Here is a 20,388-nt window from a genome sequence, read left to right on the forward strand (position 1 = left end):
ATTAAGGAGGGTGATGGGCATTAAGGAGGGCACATGTTGTGATGAGCACTGGGTGTTACATGCAACTGATGAATTACTGAACACTACATCTTGAAATTAATGATGTACTATATGTTGGCTAACTGAATTTAAATTAAAAAAAAAATTTAAAAAAAAATCTCTGCCTTCCCCTTATTTCTGCTGTGAACCTAAAACTGTTCTTTTTAAAAAAGGTAGTTTCTGGGGCACCTGGATGGCTCAGTCAGTTAAGCATTTGACTCCTGATTTCCGCTTAGGTCATGATCTCAGGGTCCTGGGATCAAGTCCCAAGATGCACTCCATGCTCAAGAGGAAGTTTGCTTGGATTCTCTCTCTCCCTCTGCCCCCACTCATTCGCTTGCACTCTCTCTCTCCCTCTCTAAAATAAATAAATCTTTAAAAAAAAATTTAAAAAGGAAGTTTCTCCCAAAAGCCTCCAAGCCTCACAACCACAATACTACACTGACCCAAGAGGAGCTAATTTATAAAGGGTCACTGAGGTTTAAAAAAAAAAAAAAAAAGTAGGGGTGCCTTGGTGGCTCAGTCAGTTAAGTGGCTGCCTTCAGCTCAGGTCATGATCTCAGGGTCCTGGGATCAAGCCCCACATCGGGTTCTCTGCTCAGTCAGTGGTGAGTCTGCTTCTCCCTCTCCCTCTGTGATCTCTCTAGCTTTCTCTCTCTCAAATAAATAAATAAAATCTTAAAAAAAAAAAGGCAAAACAAATCTAGAAACCAAATCTTCATATTCTTGGGTTTGGTATTGTTTCGACTTCATTAAAAGCAGCCATTAAAACATGCGTCCTTATCATTAAGCCTACACACTACATCGAGGGGGAAAAAACTACCCCATTCATAAATAATTCCTGAGTGCCTAACAAATTCCTAAAAATTCTAAGTGTTATGAGAACCTGGGGGCACCTGGGTTAAGCATCTGACTCTTGATTTTGGCTCAGGTCATGATCTCAAGGTCCTGGAATCGAGCCCCATGTTGGGTTCTCACTCAGCAGAGAGTCTGCTTGAGGATTCTCCCCCTCTGCCCCTCTTCCCGCTGACATTCTCTCTCAAATAAATAAATAAATCTTAAAAAAAAAAAAATTCTAAGTGCTAGAAATATAACAATAAACAAGAACAATACAATCCTTGCCTTCAAGAAATTTAAATTCTAATTGGAGGGGGTGGGGGGTGTTAAAGAGCTAATTAAATTAGATAATGCATATAAAGCACTCAGAATAGTAACTGTCATATATAAGTGTTTGATAAGTATCAGCTACTATTAGCCATAAACATTACCTTTAAGTCTTTAAGTAATCAGCCTCATATATGTTAAAAAGAAAATCTTATTTGTCCAGTTCTCCAAAAATCATGACATTCTTTAGATGGTTTCTGTACCAAATGTCCTTATTTTGATCAGCAGGCCATCTTTTAAAGAACCACCCCGTACCCAAACTACCTCTTGTAGACCTATCCAGAGGTAGATATGTCCAGTCAGACTTCTCTACACAGTAATGTGAATCACTGAGAGGTAGCAGGAGATAAGAAACGCTCAGTTCATATGGCTGAGCTCCATAAGGATGCATCTCTATCAGCATTACCCCAGTTCCTGTCCTTCCTGAGGTCTGCTGTTCAGGTTGTCCTTCAATTCTATCCTTCCAATAACTCTCTTTTTTCTGTTTAAAACAGCCAGAACTTGTGTATCTTACAAAGAACCCTAAAGAACCCTATCTGATACAGTTAGGTAATGTAAGATCACCCTACAAAAAGGAGTGTTCACAAACACAACTGCCAAAAATCAAACTGAACATTATTAAAATGAGAAAATTTTACTATTTGTAAAGTATACCTCAATAAAATGGGGGGGGGGGATAATGGGATGGGTATTTAATTGAAAAGCAGAGGGCGCCTGGGTGGCTCAGTTGGTTAAGCGACTGCCTTGGGCTCAGGTCATGATCCTGGAGTCCCAGGACCAAGTCCACATCGGGCTCACTGCTCAGTGGAGAGTCTCCTTCTCCCTTTGACCCTCCTCCCTCCCGTGCTCTCTCTCTCTCATTCTCTCTCTCCAATAAATAAATAAAACCTTTTAAAAAAATAAAAATAAAAAAATAAAGCATAAATAGCACATTTTTACTGGATAATATATTTTCAGGTTATTTTCATATACACTGATTATACTATGTTCTACGGCCAAAATGTTCATATAAGAAACACTTCTTAAGTTGTCTCAGTTTAAAGTAGTCCCATTTAAAGTCAGCTGCACTGACTACAGTGATTTTAAAATAAGAGATGTTAATATCCAAAAACTGTCTTACTAGTGAAATAAAGCTCACAACATAATGATCATATCTTGCTTACAATTTTATTGACAACACCCTACAGTACTTTGCTTAATTATTTGTTTTGCTTACATTTCCACTCTCTATTTAGTCTTACTTTGCAAGCAGCCTATATCACAGCAGGAAACCCCTTCAAAATGCAAACCTCTCCAGCTCCAGGAAAGACTGAAATTAGGACAGCCACACTTGCTCACGTTTTACATCACAAGAATTTAAGAACTGCCATACTTGGCCATCCCATGCCTCATTCACTACAAAATCTCTAGGACAGGGACTCCAAGGAACACATGAAAAAACAGTTATCCTACCTGCCACCAATCGAAAAGCACATGCCAAAATATATCCATTTGCCTTAATAAATCCATATTGGATCTCTTACCATTAGTACACCCTAATCACTTTTGAAACATTTTATATTTTAAGGTTAGTAAAAGGTATTAAAATAGAAGGACAAATAATGAAAAAAGTAGACTAAACATCCAAACTGCACATGCGTGGGTTATATAACAAGCTCTACATGTATTTCCTACCACTGCCTTATTTGCAAATAAATGATTCATTTTAATTTTAAACATTACAAAACTCAAAGTTTTGCTCTGGTACCTTTCAGATTTAGCCACTTGATAACAGATACCCTTTTATCTAGCAACTTCCAATATTAAACTCAAAATTGTTACTTTCTTCTCCAGTAAAACTTAAGCCATCTGACCCCTGATCTCCCAAGAATCTAATCAACTTTATACTGGGGCTTTTAGAACTAATTCCCAAAGTATCCTATTATAGCCAGCCTAGGTAGGTACCCTACATAGCCAGCGAGCATAAAAATCAAATTTAAACTACATCAATTCCACTTAAATTCAATACTGAGTGTCTCCCAATAGTATCTCAAGCAAACAGAGCTGATCTGGTTCAACTTAATGTTTCAATTCTCATTGCTTCTTTCTCTTCTTTCTTAGCAAAACAAACAACAGAAGTAATTCAAGTTTCAACACAGTATCCATGTGGAAGACCAAAAATAAAATACATCCAAATGAAAACCTTGTTTTGCAACATTAATATTCCAGCTTCCCAGCTTCTTTTCTTCAATTTAAGTTTTAATTACCACATGAGTTCCCTTTCCTACAACAAGACCCAAAATATTTACAAGAGGAAAAACAGGAAAGCCCAACATTCACCTACCCAACATTTGGCAATCCAACAATACCAATTTTCAAGGAGGTTCCAAATCTTCCAATGATTGGGGGTGGTTTAATTCCATCACCTCCCTTTTTGGGGGGCATCTGAAATGTCAAAACAAACATACATATAAACAAAATTTTTTATACTCCCCAGTAACCAAAAGCACATTTCATCACACAAAATACACTACTTGAGTAACAAATTAAGAATAAAACATACTGTATATACCAATCCAAAACCAACACGGAGCTAAATCCACTTTTTCAACAAAAATGTAAAAAGTTCTAGAAGTAGATCTGATTCTGATAGCTGTCAAGGCAGTCACTCCTAAGAAGTCCTGGAAAGATTAATCTAAAAATATGTGGCACCATAAATCAAAAATAAACTTAAAATTTAGCTGCCAATCTTCCATCCATACTGTTCACAAAACACTTTCTTTCTTAATCTGATACATGGTTACAAGAATGAAAGCATTCAGAAGCAGGAGCACAGATAAGACAGTCAAAGAGAATCCATTCTAGTACTACCAGCAACCAACTCACGACTCCCCCCAAACCATTCCTCTTACCTGGAACCTTCCCATTTTCCCCACAAGCACCATTTTCACACGGATGAACACACACACCAGTATCAGGGTCTTTCCGACCAAGTCTCTTCCACCTTTGGCACCGTAAGTACGACTCCACGGTCCAGAATCTACCTCCAGTTCCTTCTAGTCGTAAATGAATCCACTAACTCTTTTTATTTACAAATTGAAACTTTCCAGGTCCCTGCTTATCTGGCTCCAAGTTCCTCCTTGCAGAATCAATACCACTTTACTACTGCAAGCTGAACTCACGAGGACTGCTAACCTGATATAAGCTGGGAACTAAAACTGTCCCTGTCTTCTGGCGCCTGCTGAGCCTCCGGCGGCCACGCTGAGGCCCTGCTCCTGAAGTGGTATTCCAGCGTCTTGATCCCTGACCCCTAGGACCAGGGATCTCCCTTCTCGGGGTCTTAACTCACACCTGTTCCCAGCCAAAGCCCAGGCCGCCGAAGCACAAGCAGAGCCTCTCCTGTCCTCTGGCCTCCTACCGTGGGGTGGCCGGCAGCCCTGCCAAAGCGGGCCTCCACCCAACATCTCCCTCGGTGGATTGGGCCACTGGTCGTCCCGGCCTCTGCAGAAGGCTTCCCCCAGAGCGTGCCTGGGTGAGGCGTGGGCCGCTCTCAGGACGCGCGGCCTAGTCCAAGAGCGCCTCATTCATCCACACACCCCTCGCCGCCCCCCTGCCCTCGCCCATCCCGGCCACCCGGCCTTGGCCTCACACCCGCCTCAGGGCCACCGGCTGGGGCGCCGAAGACTAGGCGGGGAGCGCGCCCGCGGGCTCCCGGAGGGACTCACCGTGCTCGGGGCGGGCGATGACACGGGGTCCCAGCGGCAGCGGCAGACAGATCCTGCCGGCAACGGGAGGCGGGGAGGAAGGAGGAGAAAGCACAGGCCCAGCCCCTCCGCCAAGCAGCACGCACGACGGCGGCGGCGGTGGTGGTGGCGGCGGCGGAACGGGCGGGCCGGGCGCCGGGCGGCACCTGCGCGCAGACCGCGCGCCCCGCCCCGCCCCCTCGCTCCCGCCCGCCCCGTCCATTGGTCCGACCAGCCAGGAGGCGGGAGCAGGGTGGGAGGAGTCACGCGGCGCCGGAGCGGGCGGGAGGGGGTGCCTGAGCCAGAGCCAGTCTGACTGCCTCCTCAACTTACACACACACGTACCCCCCTCCCCCGCGCTAGTACCGGGAGTTCCCGTCTTCCGCCCTCTCCGCACGTGGAGCTTCTCCGCGCCGGGTCTCCGCTTCCCTCCTGGAGCGCGCCCCGCGTTGCCGCACGCGCTCTCTCGTTGGCCTGCAGCCCCACAGATCACCCGCGAGATCGCGAAGCACCCTCGGCCTAACACCCCCCGCACCCCCCTCCCCGGAGACGGATCTCCTGAGGTCTGGCGAACAGCCACGCCAATCCTGCGGACCTCCTGGCTGCAAACCGGGCCCTCGGGGACAACGGCCCCAGCCCGCCATCCTTTCCCTGTAACTTTCTTCAGCCAATCCAAATGCTGTTAAATAAACTTTCTTAAAGGAAAAAAAGGCGGGGCGGGGAGGGGGGGCGGCAAGGGAAGCTTATGATCTAAGGATTCCTTCATCACTTTATGGTTCAGGGGTTTTACCGGCACTGGATCCCATAACGCGTTTAATAGAGCCAGCTTCCCCGCTTTTCCTCTGGATGGTTATGAGCAAGGGCCTTTGGAATTTGGGAAACAGGTTCCCATCTGGATTCCACTCTTGTGATCCTGGATAAAGTACCTCTCTGGGCTTCAATTTCCTTTTAGATAAAAGTGAGACTATTGAGATCCATGTGTAAAGCTTGCAGCAACAGTACCTGGCACAACAGGAAAGGTTCATAAATAGTAATAAAGGGTAGTGTTAATATTAAGATTTCATCCCATCCCGCCCACACCTACCTGTACCATGAGCTCCATCTGTAGAAGGAATTCTTTCCATAAACTTTCAAGTATGTGTTGCAAGAATGTAATACTTTCCCAAAAATTGTGACCCTAGATGCTTCTTTCAAGAAGTCTAGTTCATGGGGCGCCTGGCTGGCTCAGTTGGTAGAGCATGTGACTCTTGATCTCGGGGTTGTGAGTTGGATTCCCATATTGGGTGTAGAGATTACTAAAAAATAAATAAAACAAAGAGGCTAGTTCATAATAAAGAAAAAATATGAATTGGTTGCTATCCCCATTTTATAGATGAGGGAACAAAATCAGAAAGGTAATGTAATTTGGATATGTCGCACAACTAGTAAATGGCAGAAACCAGATTTCAGACCCCAATCTAACTGAAAAATCCGTTCCCTTTCAGTAAAATTTTTTCTAATAACTCCTTATAAGCAACAACTGAGCCATTATTTATAATAAAATTACATTAAGGTTTATCTTAGCCCTATGAGAGTGACCTACTGAGGCAGGTTAAAAAGCTTTTTCTGTAAATTTGGAATTCTCAAAGACACAGTCAACTTGATTTTATTTGTTTAATATCATTCATCAACATGCACTATTTATATTCTTTCAATCTAACTCCCCTGTTACCAGAACAATGCATTTATAAAAGAGTCGTCTGGGTACACTCTAGCTATGAAACAGAAGTAAGCTAACTAGGCCATATTTTGTACCCACCATCAATATAAACTTATGACTAGTCCTGACAGAGTAATTCCTAAATCGTTTACTGCTGTTTTAGTAGTGAGGTTCTATAGTTGCTTTTCACACTGCTGCTTGTGGAAACAGAGAGGAACCATTACTTAGAAAGCTGAAGAATCCCAGAGAGCCTACTTTGCCCAGCAACCAGCCACTCCAATACTAATTGAAAATGTTCCCCAGTCATAGAGTAGTAGAATCATCTTCAACTTATCACTGTCTTTTGGCCAAATATAGCTACTTCTTCAATCTCAATATCGCTCAGATCTACCCATTCCCTTCAATTCACACTATCAAGTCCTTGAGTCAATTACCTGTTTCTCTATTTGCAGTTACATCTTTCTTACTTGCACTTTTGACCACCTTTAAAGTGCCTTGACAAAACAGGTCACACAGATCTCAGTGAGCTAGGCAGAGTTTCAGGAGAGGCCAATTGCTACTGCTAAGTTACCTGATAACAGAACTACATTTCCAACTCACAGTCACATAGTCACAAAAAAGGGAATCTGATTGGCCCAGTTTAGGTAAAGTTCTAACAAGGGCCCCATCAGCCTTAGCCAAGTAGGTAGAGGTTATAGAGTAGAAACATCCCTATGAGTGACCTTTACTACTAAAGCAGGCGGTTCCCAAAGGTCCAGCAGGATATCTACTATTCTATATGATCAACGAAGACTCAGTGAGACAAACAGGATAATAACTTTACAGGGGAAGGGAACCACTTGCAAAAAAAAAAAAGTACCCTGGGGGATGGGAGAATTAGGGAGGTTTTGGTCAAAGAGTACAAACTTGCAGTTAAAAGATAAGTTCTGGGATCTAATGCACAGCCTTGTGATTATAGTTAACACTACTGTTTTATATACTTGAAAGTTACTAAAAGACTAGATCTTAAATGTTCTCATCACAAAAAAGAAATAATTGTGTGAGGTCATGGAGGTGTTAGCTAGGGATAGTGGTAATCATATTACAATGTATTTGTGTATCAAATCAACACTTTGTACACCTTAAGCTTAGTTATATGTCAGTTTTAAAGTACTCTGTATAGTTACAAAATAGCATTTTCTCTGTTACCTGTATCACATTTTTTCTCTCTACATTAAGCTATCATATATCCAGCACCCAGAGAACAGTCCCCATATATTTAGAATATCCTTTTCTTCACTTTTTGTTGTTATTCACATGAAATTATTTTCTTGAGTACCACTCCATGCCACTGCTCTAGGCTCTGAAACAGTAAAGAACAAAATAAATATGGTCCTTACCCTCAAGGAGCTTCTTAGTTTAGACAAGCAAGCAATTACACAAATAACTATATAAGAACATGGTAAAAATCTATAGAATGCCTAAGTACTTTGATTACAATTTGAAGATTTGAAATAAACCACTTTCATTTTCACTTACTTTCTGGACTTCTGATTTTATATACCAGGCAGTGTTTAATCATCCCCTTTCCCTGTTCCATTAAGAGCAATACACAGACACTGTGAGGCATCAGCAAACAAACAGATTTTCTAATTTTCATTCTTCTACTTAACAGAGCATGATTTTGAATTTTTGAAACTATACCATAAGTTACCTGTGAACAAGACCCATATTTAAACAACTGTTCTCTATTACGGAATTGTCATAGTATTTAAAAGAAAGCTAACTGATTGGGGTACTGATTCAGGGGCAGGGAATCCTTATACCCTAAAGTAGAAAGAATTAGATATTGATGAAGAGTGATCATGCCTAACACAATACTCACAATAGATTCACAAGTAGGTTCTATGAAGGACATTCTAAATCAATATGCTATTATCAGTATATAAAATACTGCAACCAAGGCTGCCCTTCTTTCTAAGATGATTCTTACAATAATTGTTTTTAAAGATTTTATTTATTCATTTGAGATAGAGAGCACGCACGGGTTGGGGGGGAGGAGGAGAGGAAGAGGGAGAAGCAGACTCCCTGACATGGGGCTCGATCCCAGGACCCTAAGATCAGGACCCAAGCCAAAGGCAGACACTTAACCAACTGAGCCACCCAGGTGCCCCTCTAAGATGATTCTTAGAGAGGAGCCATGACTGATGTTACTTTGGTGGTGCCTACTCGTCCCACAGCCCCCTCATTCTAAGAAAAATCCATTCTTCTCCCCCTAACAGAGGGATAGGCCTAAGTCTTCCCATATATAGCACATGAACCCTCTGGCTACAGCCAACTGGACTAGGGTTTGGTGAAAACCTGACCCAAGCTGGGCAATCAAGATTCTCTTTCTCTTGAGAAGTTGGACTTAGAACATAGCAATAAATACTATTGACTGCTTGGAGAACACAGAATCAGGGCTATGTCAGACACTTTCTTGACAGGTACAGATAAAACTCCTCAAAAGAAAGAAAGAAAAAGAAAACAGGGCAGGCAGGAAAAGGGGTGGGTAATCAACCATGTAGTCCTTTAATCACAAATTCCAACTTTCTAGTTCCAGTCTAGTCCTCCTAAAGCCCCTATATTTCTAGGACTCTATGAGATAACCCTTTGTTTCACCAAGAACTTTGGTTTTCTGTTCAAATTGATTTGCAATGGGTTTCTATTTCTTACAGCCAAATAATGGTTGCAGCAGCCAAAGTGAAGAACTTATACTGTCCTGAAAACTATTAATGTATATTAGGGGCACAGTGATCCAATGTTCCTCTTGCCTATAGTTTTAAATTATAAGGCATTGTTTCCTGGAGTGTGTTCTGTAGAACAATGATCCTCCAAGCTGCTCTATGGAACAAGGGATTTAGGATCAGGTAAGTTTAGAAAAGTGCTGCATACCACATCCCCCTTCAGGAGATGGATAATATACATTAGTATATTTAAGGTTCTGAGAAGTTCTGTGTAAAGAGACCTATTAAATCTCCTTAACCCAGCATTATCAAATGTGTACATACTTTCCCATATAATGCACATTAAAATCTCTTGGAACATGTGCTCTGTAAAGAACAGCAACCCTTTGAAAGTTGCTATTAAACTGATTTAGGAGAAGTACTTTTTGCTGCAGTTGAAGCAGCAAATCTGTTGAAGAGCATTCTCCTCCCTTGCTTTTTTAGCTAGCAAATGACAAAGATGACTATTTAATGAGGAAAAAAAGTGAGCACCAACACTAAGAAAAGCATTGCTCCCACCAGATGTCTCACTATCAAGTTGAAACTTAGAATTAGAATTAAAAGTCTTGGGGCGCCTGGGTGGCTCAGTTGTTAAGCGTCTGCCTTCGGCTCCGGTCATGGTCCCAGGGTCCTGGGAGGGAGCCCCGCAGCACTGGGCTCCCTGTTCGGCAGGGAGTCTGCTTCTCCTGCTCCCTCTCCCTCTGCTGTTCTCCTTGCTTGTGCTCTCTCTCTCTCTCTCTCTGTCAAATAAATAAATAACATCTAAAAAAAAAAAAAAAGAATTAAGAGTCTTGTGCTTCATTTTACTCTGAATGAGAATACAGGTGGGGTAAAAGATCCCCAAAGAGGGAGATGAAATTTGGAGGCTTTCTTGAGTGACTCTGGAAAATGATTGAGGAATCTTCCTCTAGAAACTATCTTTGGGATATCCTGATGGTCTATTGGAGAACCTCTGATTGGGATAGCCACTTTTTTTATTTTACTCTGTGCCTTTATATAAATTAACAGAACTAAAAAGCCTGCTTAACGCTTTGGTTTCCTGGTGAACTGAAGCAATAAATAATAGCTCAGGTTGCTGCTCCTTTAATGTAGAGCTGTATTAGAATGACCTAAGTATCAAGCGAAGAAGCACTACTCACAATCATCTTCCAGATCAAATGATTTTTACTGCTTCTGTTTATATATAATATAGGGGCTTTTTAGGTTGAGAAAATGAAATGGTTATTAAACCACTATTGTGCGCCAGATACTGTGTGAGCCACTTTACATTTGGGAACTATTTTTTTTTTTTTTTAAGATTTTATTTATTTATTTGACAGAGAGAGACACAGCGAGAGAGGGAACACAAGCAGGGGGAGTGGGAGAGAGAGAGAAGCAGGCTTCCCGCGGAGCAGGGAGCCCGATGCGGGGCTCGATGCGGGGCTCGATCCCAGGACCCTGGGATCATGACCTGAGCCAAAGGCAGACGCTTAACGACCGAGCCACCCAGGCGCCCCCATTTGGGACCTATTTTACTAGCTCTGTAAGTAGGTCTCTTTTACAGCCAAGAACATCAAGTCCATAAAAGGTTATTTTACTATAGTCTCATTGTTAGTAACTATTAGGCTATATAAAACCAATTCCAACTGACTCCAGAGTTCTTGTACTTTCTATTTGTTTTTTTAAAGATTTTATTCATTTATTTTGACAGAGAAAGACAGAGACAGCGAGAGAGGGAACACAAGCAGGGGGAGTGGGAGAGGGAGAAGCAGGCTTCCCGCCGAGCAGGGAGCCGGATGCGGGGCTCGATCCCAGGACCCTGGGACCATGACCTGAGCCGAAGGCAGACACGCTTAACGACTGAGCCACCCAGGCGGCCCTGTACTTTCTATTTAAACATGCTTGTCCCACACCAGTCAAATGATGTTTGACACACAGTAAATGATGCAGTCTAACAGCGTAGGTAAAGACATGTGTGTATAGCCACAGGAGGCCTACATGCCGCCGCTGGGGCCGCCGCCATGTCTCTAGTGATCCCTGAGAAGTTCCAGCACATTTTGCGAGTACTCAACACCAATATCGATGGGCAGCGGAAAATAGCCTTTGCCATCACTGCAATTAGGGGTGTGGGGCGAAGATATGCTCATGTGGTGTGGAAGAAAGCAGACATGGATCTCACCAAAAGGGCTGGAGAGCTCACTGAGGATAAGGTGGAACGTGTGATCACCATTATGCAGAATCCTCGCCAGTGTAAGATCCCAGACTGGTTTTTGAACAGACAAAAGGACGTGAAGGATGGAAAGTACAGCCAGGTCCTGGCCAATGGTCTGGACAACAAACTTCCTGAAGACCTGGAGAGACTGAAGAAGATTAGGGCCCACAGAGGGCTGCGCCACTTCTGGGGACTTCGTGTCCGAGGCCAGCACACCAAGACCACACCAAGACCACAGGGCACCGTGGCCGCACCGTGGGTGTGCCCAAGATGAAATAAATCTGTAGGCCTTGTCTGTTAATAAAATAGTTTATACACCTAAAAAAAAAAAAAAGAAAGAAAGAAACGTGTGTATATGTGTGTGTATTGGAGAACATATTCAATATATCAAGCAGCTTTGGTATTCAAGGACAAACGAGAGCCTGGAAACATTAAGGCTTCAGTATTCATGACATGACCAGGATTATCTAAATTGAAGCAATGATTAAGATGTTTTGCCAGGGAACAGTTTATTCAGGGAATCCTGGATGTATTGCTCTGAAATCACTGTGAACTATTAAATGATGCATATAAGTAGGAAGATGAGGCCCCAGAACTGTGTTTCTTCTCATTTCTTCCATCTTTTAACCTCAGTTCTCATTACAGCTTGAAGAAAAGCATTTTCTAATGATGCTTATAAAGTAAACAAAGGACACTGCCTGACAGACTACCACGATGACTATTCTAAAACAAATGAACTTAGCTGTATATCAAACGGTGATTGACCCACACAAAAGAACTATTTTTAAGTTTTTTTTAGAACACAAGACTTTGACTAAATCTATTCCTAGGAATGTGAATCCTAAGGACAAAAAGAAAGGCAAATTATAAATTTCATTTAATAGCCTAAGGATTAGTTAAAAAAAAAAATTGGTTTCATTTTTGAAACTCTTTCATGGATATTATAGAGCAGATAATTATGTTAATGTGTTAGGATCCAAAACTTTACATGTAAGAGATGAAACATAGAAAAACAAAAAAGTAAAAGTCCTATAATTTTTTGTTTCCTGAAAGAGCCTAGAAGCCATGACAAACCCAGTAGCAATGAACAGGCCTAACACCCAGATTATATCACATTTAGGTTAGCTGATCCCAGGTCTGAAACAGAAAATGTATAAAATGAACCTGTGGTGTCTTCTACCTGAAAGCAAGGAAGTTGGGGCGCCTGGGTGGCTCAGTCGGTTAGGCATCTGCCTTCGGCTCAGGTCATGATCCCAGAGTCCTGGGATCGAGCCCCACATCGGGCTCCCTGCTCAGCGGGAAGCCTGCTTCTCCCTCTCCCACTCCCCCTGCTTGTGTTCCCTCTCTCGCTGTGTCTCTCTCTATCAAATAAATAAATAAAATCTTTTAAAAAGAAAGCAAGGAAGTTATCAAAGAATGTTGGGGTCGTATCAAAATGACACAAAAGTCAGCTCCTCTGGGGCTTCCTCTGGCCAAATTCAGACCAATTTAAACATCCGAAAGAAAAAATGACCGCAACTGACTGAAACACATTGAATGTATAAAATCCATGAGTTCGTAATGACAGGAAAGAGAGAAAGAAAACTAATTAATTAGTTAATTAAATACACAAGTCACTGGTCACCATTAGAACTTGGGCACTGTATTATTTTGCTCAGGCGGCCATTGGGTGACTTAAATAACAGAAATTTATTTCGTCACAATTCTGGAAGCCAGAAATCCAAGATCAAGGTGTTGGCAAGGTTGATTTCTTCTGAGGCCTCTCTCCTTGGCTTGTGGTTGACCACCTCCTCCCAGGGGCTTCACATGTATGAATGTGTATGTGTATATCTGTATCTAAATTTATTTTTATAAGTGCACTGGTCATACTGGATTAGGGCCTCCCCTAATGAGCTCATTTTAACTTAAGTACTTCTTTAAAGGCCCTATTTCCAAAAACAGATACCGAGAGTTAGGACTTCAACATATGACTTGGCCGGGGGCGGGGGGAGCGGCGGGGGGAGCACAACACATTTTAGTAACAACAGGCACATGTCCTTGCTTTGAAAATTAGAAATTGGGGCACCTGGGTGGCTCAGTCGTTAAGCGTCTGCCTTCGGCTCAGGTCATGATCCCAGAGTCCTGGGATGGAGCCCCACATCAGGCTCCCTGCTCAGCGAGGAGCCTGCTTCTCCCTCTCCCACTCCCCCTGCTTGTGTTCCCTCTCTCGCTGTGTCTCTCTCTGTCAAATAAATAAAATCTTAAAAAAAAAAAAATTAGAAATTCATGGAAAAGAAAAAATTTATCTTGCCTGTCCTCTATAAACTGTATTTTAGAATCACTAAATAGTCCTAACTGAAGAGAAAAATCAAGTTAGTAAATGTAAAAGGGATGACAGAATTTGAAAACCACTATTTTGTGGTTTAGGCAGTGCTCATCAATGGATGATAAAACTATTTAGGAGAAAGTTGATAGTTCACTTTACAATGTAACCATTAAGCGGTTACCACCGGTCAGTTTAGCATCACTAAAAGCTGGATAACCAGACATTATAAACCTCCTGAAGGGATGCAGTATAACTTATATTGCATTGCCTATGAGATATTCTTGCTGAAGAAGTTAAAAGTGAAACCTAATTGAACCTAACTGGAGGGTTTCCTGGAGTGGGGAACACCTATGCAAACTTGTAGACTGAGCGAGGTTAAATGAGATGAAGAGCTAGCAAGTCTCAGAGAAACACTAGACAGCAATTCACTTAGTGACTAGTAAAGAGTACCTGGGGCAGAGCAAGGGGGCTCACGGCAGGGGACAAGGACAAGATCCACAAGGGACCTACCTGCCTGCTAGACTTCTCACCACTGTCTCCATCAATATTTCTGTTCACAATTAAAGTGTAGTAAAGTCCCTACCAACCAGAAAAAATAACCCCAAGAAAAGCCAGATTATGAAATTGTGAAAGTCTAGAACAAGCAAATAAAGGGAACGATTTGGCCTAAAGCCATTTCTCACATTTATATAAAACTATACTGCTAAAGAAAGTGGAAGAGACTCCTTTGTATAGAATTGTTAGCTAAATATAACTACCCAATCATTTGTGAATAAATTGAAATGAGCTATCTTGGGAAAGTATAGAAATGTCACTATTCTCTAACCACAGATTCTGTCTTAGATACGGGGCTTTCAAGCAGATATTTCATGCTGTTTGGGGATTTTTTTTTTTTAATGTTAGTGTTCTAATCCACACTATTTTTCTTAAGTCAAAATCTCAGGAATGTTGTACCTATCAAACATAACTGTCTTTTATTGCACTTTATATTTATGCCACAAATATCAACTTTAAGGAAAGTATGATGCAATGAATAGATCTTTGTCAGGTTGTTTGACAGCATTAAGCCAACCAAAGAACTCCATAAGTAACAAGAAAAAATATTTTTCCATAGAAATATAATAGAAATCTATTATCACATAAGCCACAAATATATCTTGTTATATGAATAATACTTACTAAAAGAAGAAAGTCTGTTTATTGAGACTATGATAAAGCAAGGCTTTGGCTAGCTGTACATTAGCACTGTATGTAAAAATAAGACCTTTCTGGTACTTACTAATATAAAGGTTTCTAGAATAATATTTTTTAAATTGCAAATCATGTTTTTCTCTGTTAAACTTGAAGTTTTCCTATTAATCATAAAATATTTCCCCAAGATATGCACATTCTTTTTTTCTTTTTAAGAGACAGAGGGAGGGGCGCCTGGGTGGCTCAGTCATTAAGCCTCTGCCTTCAGCTCAGGTCATGATCCCAGGGTCCTGGGATCAAGTTCCGCATCGGGCTCCCCACTCCTCAGGAGGCCTGCTTCTCCCTCTCCCACTCCCCTTGCTTGTGTTCCCTCTCTCGCTGTCTCTCTCTCTGTCAAATAAATAAAATCTTTAAAAAAAATAAATAAGAGAGGGAGGGAGGGGGAGGGAGAGGGAGAGAGACTCTCAAGCAGACTCCACACCTGCCAAGCACAGAGACCAACGCAGGGCTCGATCTCACAACCCTGAGATCATGACCTGAGCCAAAATCAAGAGTTAGATGTTTAACCGACTGAGCCACCCAGGTGCTCCTTGGGTAGTTTTTCCGCTTCAAGCGGCATCTGGTAGGCACTAGGATTGCTAGTAGATCCCAAATAGCTTCTCTCATTTGGCTGGCATTTGGTGCTAGCCAGCTGGGGTTGTTGGTGAGGGCACCTCAGTCCTCTCCATGGCCTCTCCATGTAGCTCTGGGTGTCTCACAGCATGGTGGCTGGGGTCAAAGTGGGAGCATTTCAGGAACAACTGGAAGAAGAAGCTGCCAGTTCTCTTAGAGAGTCTATGTCCACAAGACCAAGAATGTCACTTTGTCCACATTACTGGTCAGAGCCAGTCTGGCTCCAAGGAAGGGGCCATAAGCCCATTTCTTGATGTGAAGAGTGGCGAGCATATACAGTATGAAGTATATGGGGAGACAATCTTTGGAGACTAGCTACTACGGACCACCCTCTGGCCATAACAATTCACATCCCTCTCCTGTGCAAAATATACTCAGCCCTTCTCAAAACCCCTAAAAGTCTCCTACTATTATGGCATCAGGTCAAAGTCCAGGATCTTGGCAGCTATATAAGGTCCGGGAGCCCTTGAGGCGCTAGAGGTGTGGTCTCGCAGGGGCAGCACCTCGGTCGTGAAGACCTTTGAACAAGAAAGACAAATATCTGCCCCACATGCATCCAATAATACAACGGCGTAATGGGGACAGGATAAGCACGATACCTCCATTCAGAAGGGGGTGGGGGGTGAGAGGCATAAAGCAGTGACCAGATCACAGCACTTCTGAAATTCAGCCAAACGCATATTGTCATTTCCTGCAACTCGGAGATCAGAAATGGTTCTTGATTAAGACCTAGTTCTGCTCGCTACAAGTAGTTTTTTTAGATTCTCTAGGCCCTTGGCTCTGCCCCAGGGGTCATTCTTTCTTTTCTGTGACAAATGGCCCATGCTTACAGGTGAGTAGCTTTCTCTGCTTGCTTCTTGCCCAGAGGACGTTGGAGACTCAGAGGCCTCTTTCATTATTAATCAATCTCTCTGTCCCTTCAGTCCATGCTTGTATAACTTGGTTTTTAAAAATAACTTTGTGGGCTGAGGCCCCTGGGGGGCTTGGTCAGTTGGGTGACCGACTCTCGATTTTGGCTGAGGTCATGATCTCAGGGTCCTGGAATTGAGCCCCAGGTTTGGCTCCATGCTCAGCAAGGAGTCTGCTTGAGGATTCTCTCCCTCCCTCTGCCCTTTCCTCCCTCCCCCACCCCACCCCCACCCCTAAGTAAATAACTCTCAAAAAAAAAGTTGTGGGCTTCTTGTGTATCAAATTATAATCTATTAGATAAAAGCCACACCCACAAATCTCTTTGAAACAGACCCCCACAGGGCACCTGGGTGGCTGAGTCAGTTAAGCGTCTGCCTTCAGCTCAGGTCGTGATCCCAGGGTCCTGGGATCGAGCCCCGTGTCAGGCTCCCTGCTCAGCGAGGAGTCTGCTTCTCTCTCTCTCTCTCTCTCTCCCTCTGTCCCTCTTCCCTGCTCATTCTCTCTCTCTCAAATAAATAAATAAAATCTTAAAAAATAAAATAAAATAAAAACCTTTGAAACAGACCCCCTCCACCTTGGATTCAGAGTCAGGTGCTATGGGACAAATGCCCTTAAGATTCTTATAAGCCCTGGGGCGCCTGGGTGGCTCAGATGGTTGGGCGTCTGCCTTCGGCTTGGGTCACGATCCCGGGGTCCTGGGATCGAGTCCCGCATCGGGCTCTCTGCTAGGCGGGGAGCCTGCTTCTCCCTCTGCCGCTGCCTCTCTCTATCTCTCTCTCTGACTCTCATGAATAAATAAATAAAACCAAAAAAAAAAAAAAAAAAAGATTCTTGTAAGCCCTTTTGCCCAGCAGAGAAAATCTAAGAGAGGTGCCTTTAAAATTCTCAGAAGCCCTATCGTCTAGCCGGCGGCATTTTGGATTTGATCTTTGCCAGCAACGCCCTGACTTGAACATTCTATATTCATATTTCATTATATGCAGCTAAAAGAAACTAATTGGTACTGGCAATATTCTGCCTGGAAATCGTTTTAGCCATATTCACAAGTTCACGAAGCGTGTCTTCTATCTTGCCTATTACTACAGACAACAGTGTTACCAAACTCTCCACCATTATGTAACAGGAGTTGCCTTTTCTCCAGCATATGATAATTTTATCACTGTCCTTCCGTCTTCATTTAGTCTCCCCAAGGCCCTTCTGGCCCTCCACCCAATGGTCCCAAAGTCAGTGCCACACGTTTTTAGGTCTTTGTAACAACAGCTCCATACTTCCAGATTCCAATTTCTTAGTTACCTCTTGCTGTATTTCTAAAAAATCCCACAAGTTAGTGACTTAAAATAATAGCAGTTTTATTATTTCTCATGATTCTATGGGTTGTCAAGGCTTTGGCTGGGTGGTTCTGGTCTTATTTGAGGTCCCTTGTGTAACTGCATTAACAGTAGTTGGCTCTGGAACATACAAATGCTTCTTTACTCACATGTCTGGTGTCTCAGTATTCCTCCTTGTGGTCTCTCTCTCCATATGATATCTCCTCCTCCAGGGTCATTCCATGTGGCCTCTCTCTGGCTGAGGAGTCTGGCTTTCTTTTTTCTTTTTTTTTTTTAAGATTTTATTTATTTATTAGAGAGAGAGAGAGAGAGCACAAGCAGGGGGAGCGGCAGGCAGAGGGAGAAGCAGGCTCCCTGCTGAGCAGGGAGCCCAATGCGGGGCTCGATCCCAGGACCCTGGGATCATGACCTGAGCTGAAGGCAGATGCTTAACCGACCGAGCCACCCAGGCGCCCCAGGAGTCTGGATTTCTTACATGATGGCTCAGGGTTCCAAGGTATAGGACATGAAGACCCTAAGTTCCCTTAAGACCTGAGCTTGGAAGTCCCAGAAAAACATTTTTGCTGTGTTCTATTGGGCAAAGCAAGCCACAAGACTAGCTCAGATTAAAGGGGAGGGGAATAAACTTCCTGTTATGGACTGAATGTGTGTGTCTCCCCAGAATTCATATGTTGAAATCTAATCTGCAATGTAATGGTATTAGGAGGTAGAGCCTTTGGGAGATGACTAGGTCGTGAGGATGGAGCTCTCACGAATGGGATTAGTGCCCATACGAGAAGAGGCCAGAGAGCTGGTTTTCTCTTTCCAATGTGTGAGGAAACAACAAGTCAGCCAGTGGGAGACAGCTCCCACCAGAATTCGAACCCTGATCTCAGGCTTCCAGCCTCCAGAACTATGAGAAATAAACTTCTGTTTTTCAAGCCACTCTGTGTATCCTGTTTTGTTACAGTCAGCTGCTTCTAAATATGAGGAACAAAATAAGCATTCCGGGAGGGGAGGAAATGTTGACGGCCAATTTTAGAAAACTACCACAACAGTAAAGTCTAGAGCTGCCTTGTTTGGGGTAAGTTATAAGAAGTCTGAGTCCTGACTGCTCTCTTCTTGTGCACCGGTGCACTTGAATGTGGGAGTCTCTCTCTGACCAGACCAAGTGCTGTCAGTCTCAACCTCAAACCGCATCTCAGGCCAGCAGGGAATGTTGCGCCAGACGTTAGAAGATTGCAAAGCTCCCTCCTCTTCCTTTTTCTCTTTCCTTCTTTCCTTTTTTTTTTTTTTTTAGGACACCATAAATGCATTTAACTAATCTGGTAAAGAAGAAAATCTTGCTCAAATCAGTGATATCTCCTTTGAACCAATCACCCACTTTTCGTGAATTATAAAATGGTACCCAACCAATTACCATTTGTCTGATTTCCCCAAAGCAGTATGAGAGAGTGTGTCAAATTGCATAGGTATTTCTTACTGGTTGATTCCACTGCTGGCTGTTTGACTCATGGACTATAGACCCAGATTCACCATTAAGAGTTTTGCCTGTGTAGTGATACTTTTCAAACTATGGGTGTAAATAAGAAATGTTTAATGTAGGTAGAAATGTTAAATTCAAACAAAAAGGAAATATGACCAACTGATTAAAAGATACGATTTTTTAAAATGAGGTCAAACATAAGTTAGATAACTTTATCTTAGGGGTGTACAGTAATACTGTAAAGTATATTATATAGTATATATATATAGTATACAATGGTATAACTAAGCAAAATAAACTAACCATGGGGCATTAAATTGGAGTAAATACTTTATTTCTATGTAGCATGCCCTGTGTCATATAGACTTTACTTTAATCTGCTGTAGTCACCTTATTTTTTATTGATATAATTCAGATACCATAAAATTCACTTTTTCAAGATATATAACTCTGTGTTTTTTAGTATTGTTGACCCTTGAACGACTCAGGAGTTAGGGGTGCCCAAACGTAACTTATAGCCCGTTTACCAGGAGACTTACCAATAACACAAACACTTGATAACACATATTTTATATGTTATAGGTACTACATACTATATTCTTACAATAAAGCAAGCTAGAGAAAATAAAGTGTTATTAAGAAAATCATAAGAGGGGTGCCAGGGTGGCTCAGTCAGTTAAGTGTCTGACTCCTGATTTCTGCTCAGGTCATGATCTCAGGGTCATGAGATCGAGCCCCACATTGGGCTCCACACTCAGCGAGGAGTCTGCTTGAGATTCTCTCTCCCCCTCCTCCTCCCCCTCCCTCACCCCCCCACTCTCTCTCTCTCTCCAATAAATAAATCTTTTTAAAAAATTAAAGAAAATCATAAGAGAAAACACATTTACAGTACTGAGCTGTATTTATCCAAAAAAAACCATGTTTAGGTAGACCTGTGCAGTTCACACACATATTGTTCA

The 20,388-nt window shown here is 42.5% G+C and overlaps 1 protein-coding gene and 1 pseudogene across 2 annotated transcripts in view; one reads left to right on the plus strand and one right to left on the minus strand.

Annotated features, from left to right (window-relative positions):
- The window catches only part of OLA1 (Obg like ATPase 1), a 189,372-nt gene extending 184,288 nt beyond the window's left edge, over positions 1–5,084 (minus strand). The window contains exons 1-2 of one of the 2 annotated variants that reach the window (XM_036075803.2): positions 4,908–5,084; positions 3,527–3,627 (exon numbers count right to left, since the gene is read on the minus strand). In XM_036075803.2, coding sequence (XP_035931696.1) covers positions 3,527–3,627 — 101 coding nt within the window. In that variant the 5' untranslated portion in view covers positions 4,908–5,084. The remainder of the gene's footprint in view (positions 1–3,526; positions 3,628–4,907) is intronic. The other variant, XM_036075804.2, reaches the window with a different exon arrangement.
- A 6,260-nt stretch (positions 5,085–11,344) lies between these two features.
- LOC118525223 (small ribosomal subunit protein uS13 pseudogene) lies at positions 11,345–11,896 on the plus strand (annotated as a pseudogene).
- The last annotated feature ends 8,492 nt before the right edge of the window (positions 11,897–20,388 follow it).

The sequence above is a fragment of the Halichoerus grypus genome, chromosome 4 (genome assembly GCF_964656455.1).
Source record: "Halichoerus grypus chromosome 4, mHalGry1.hap1.1, whole genome shotgun sequence".
Classification (NCBI taxonomy): domain Eukaryota; kingdom Metazoa; phylum Chordata; class Mammalia; order Carnivora; family Phocidae; genus Halichoerus; species Halichoerus grypus.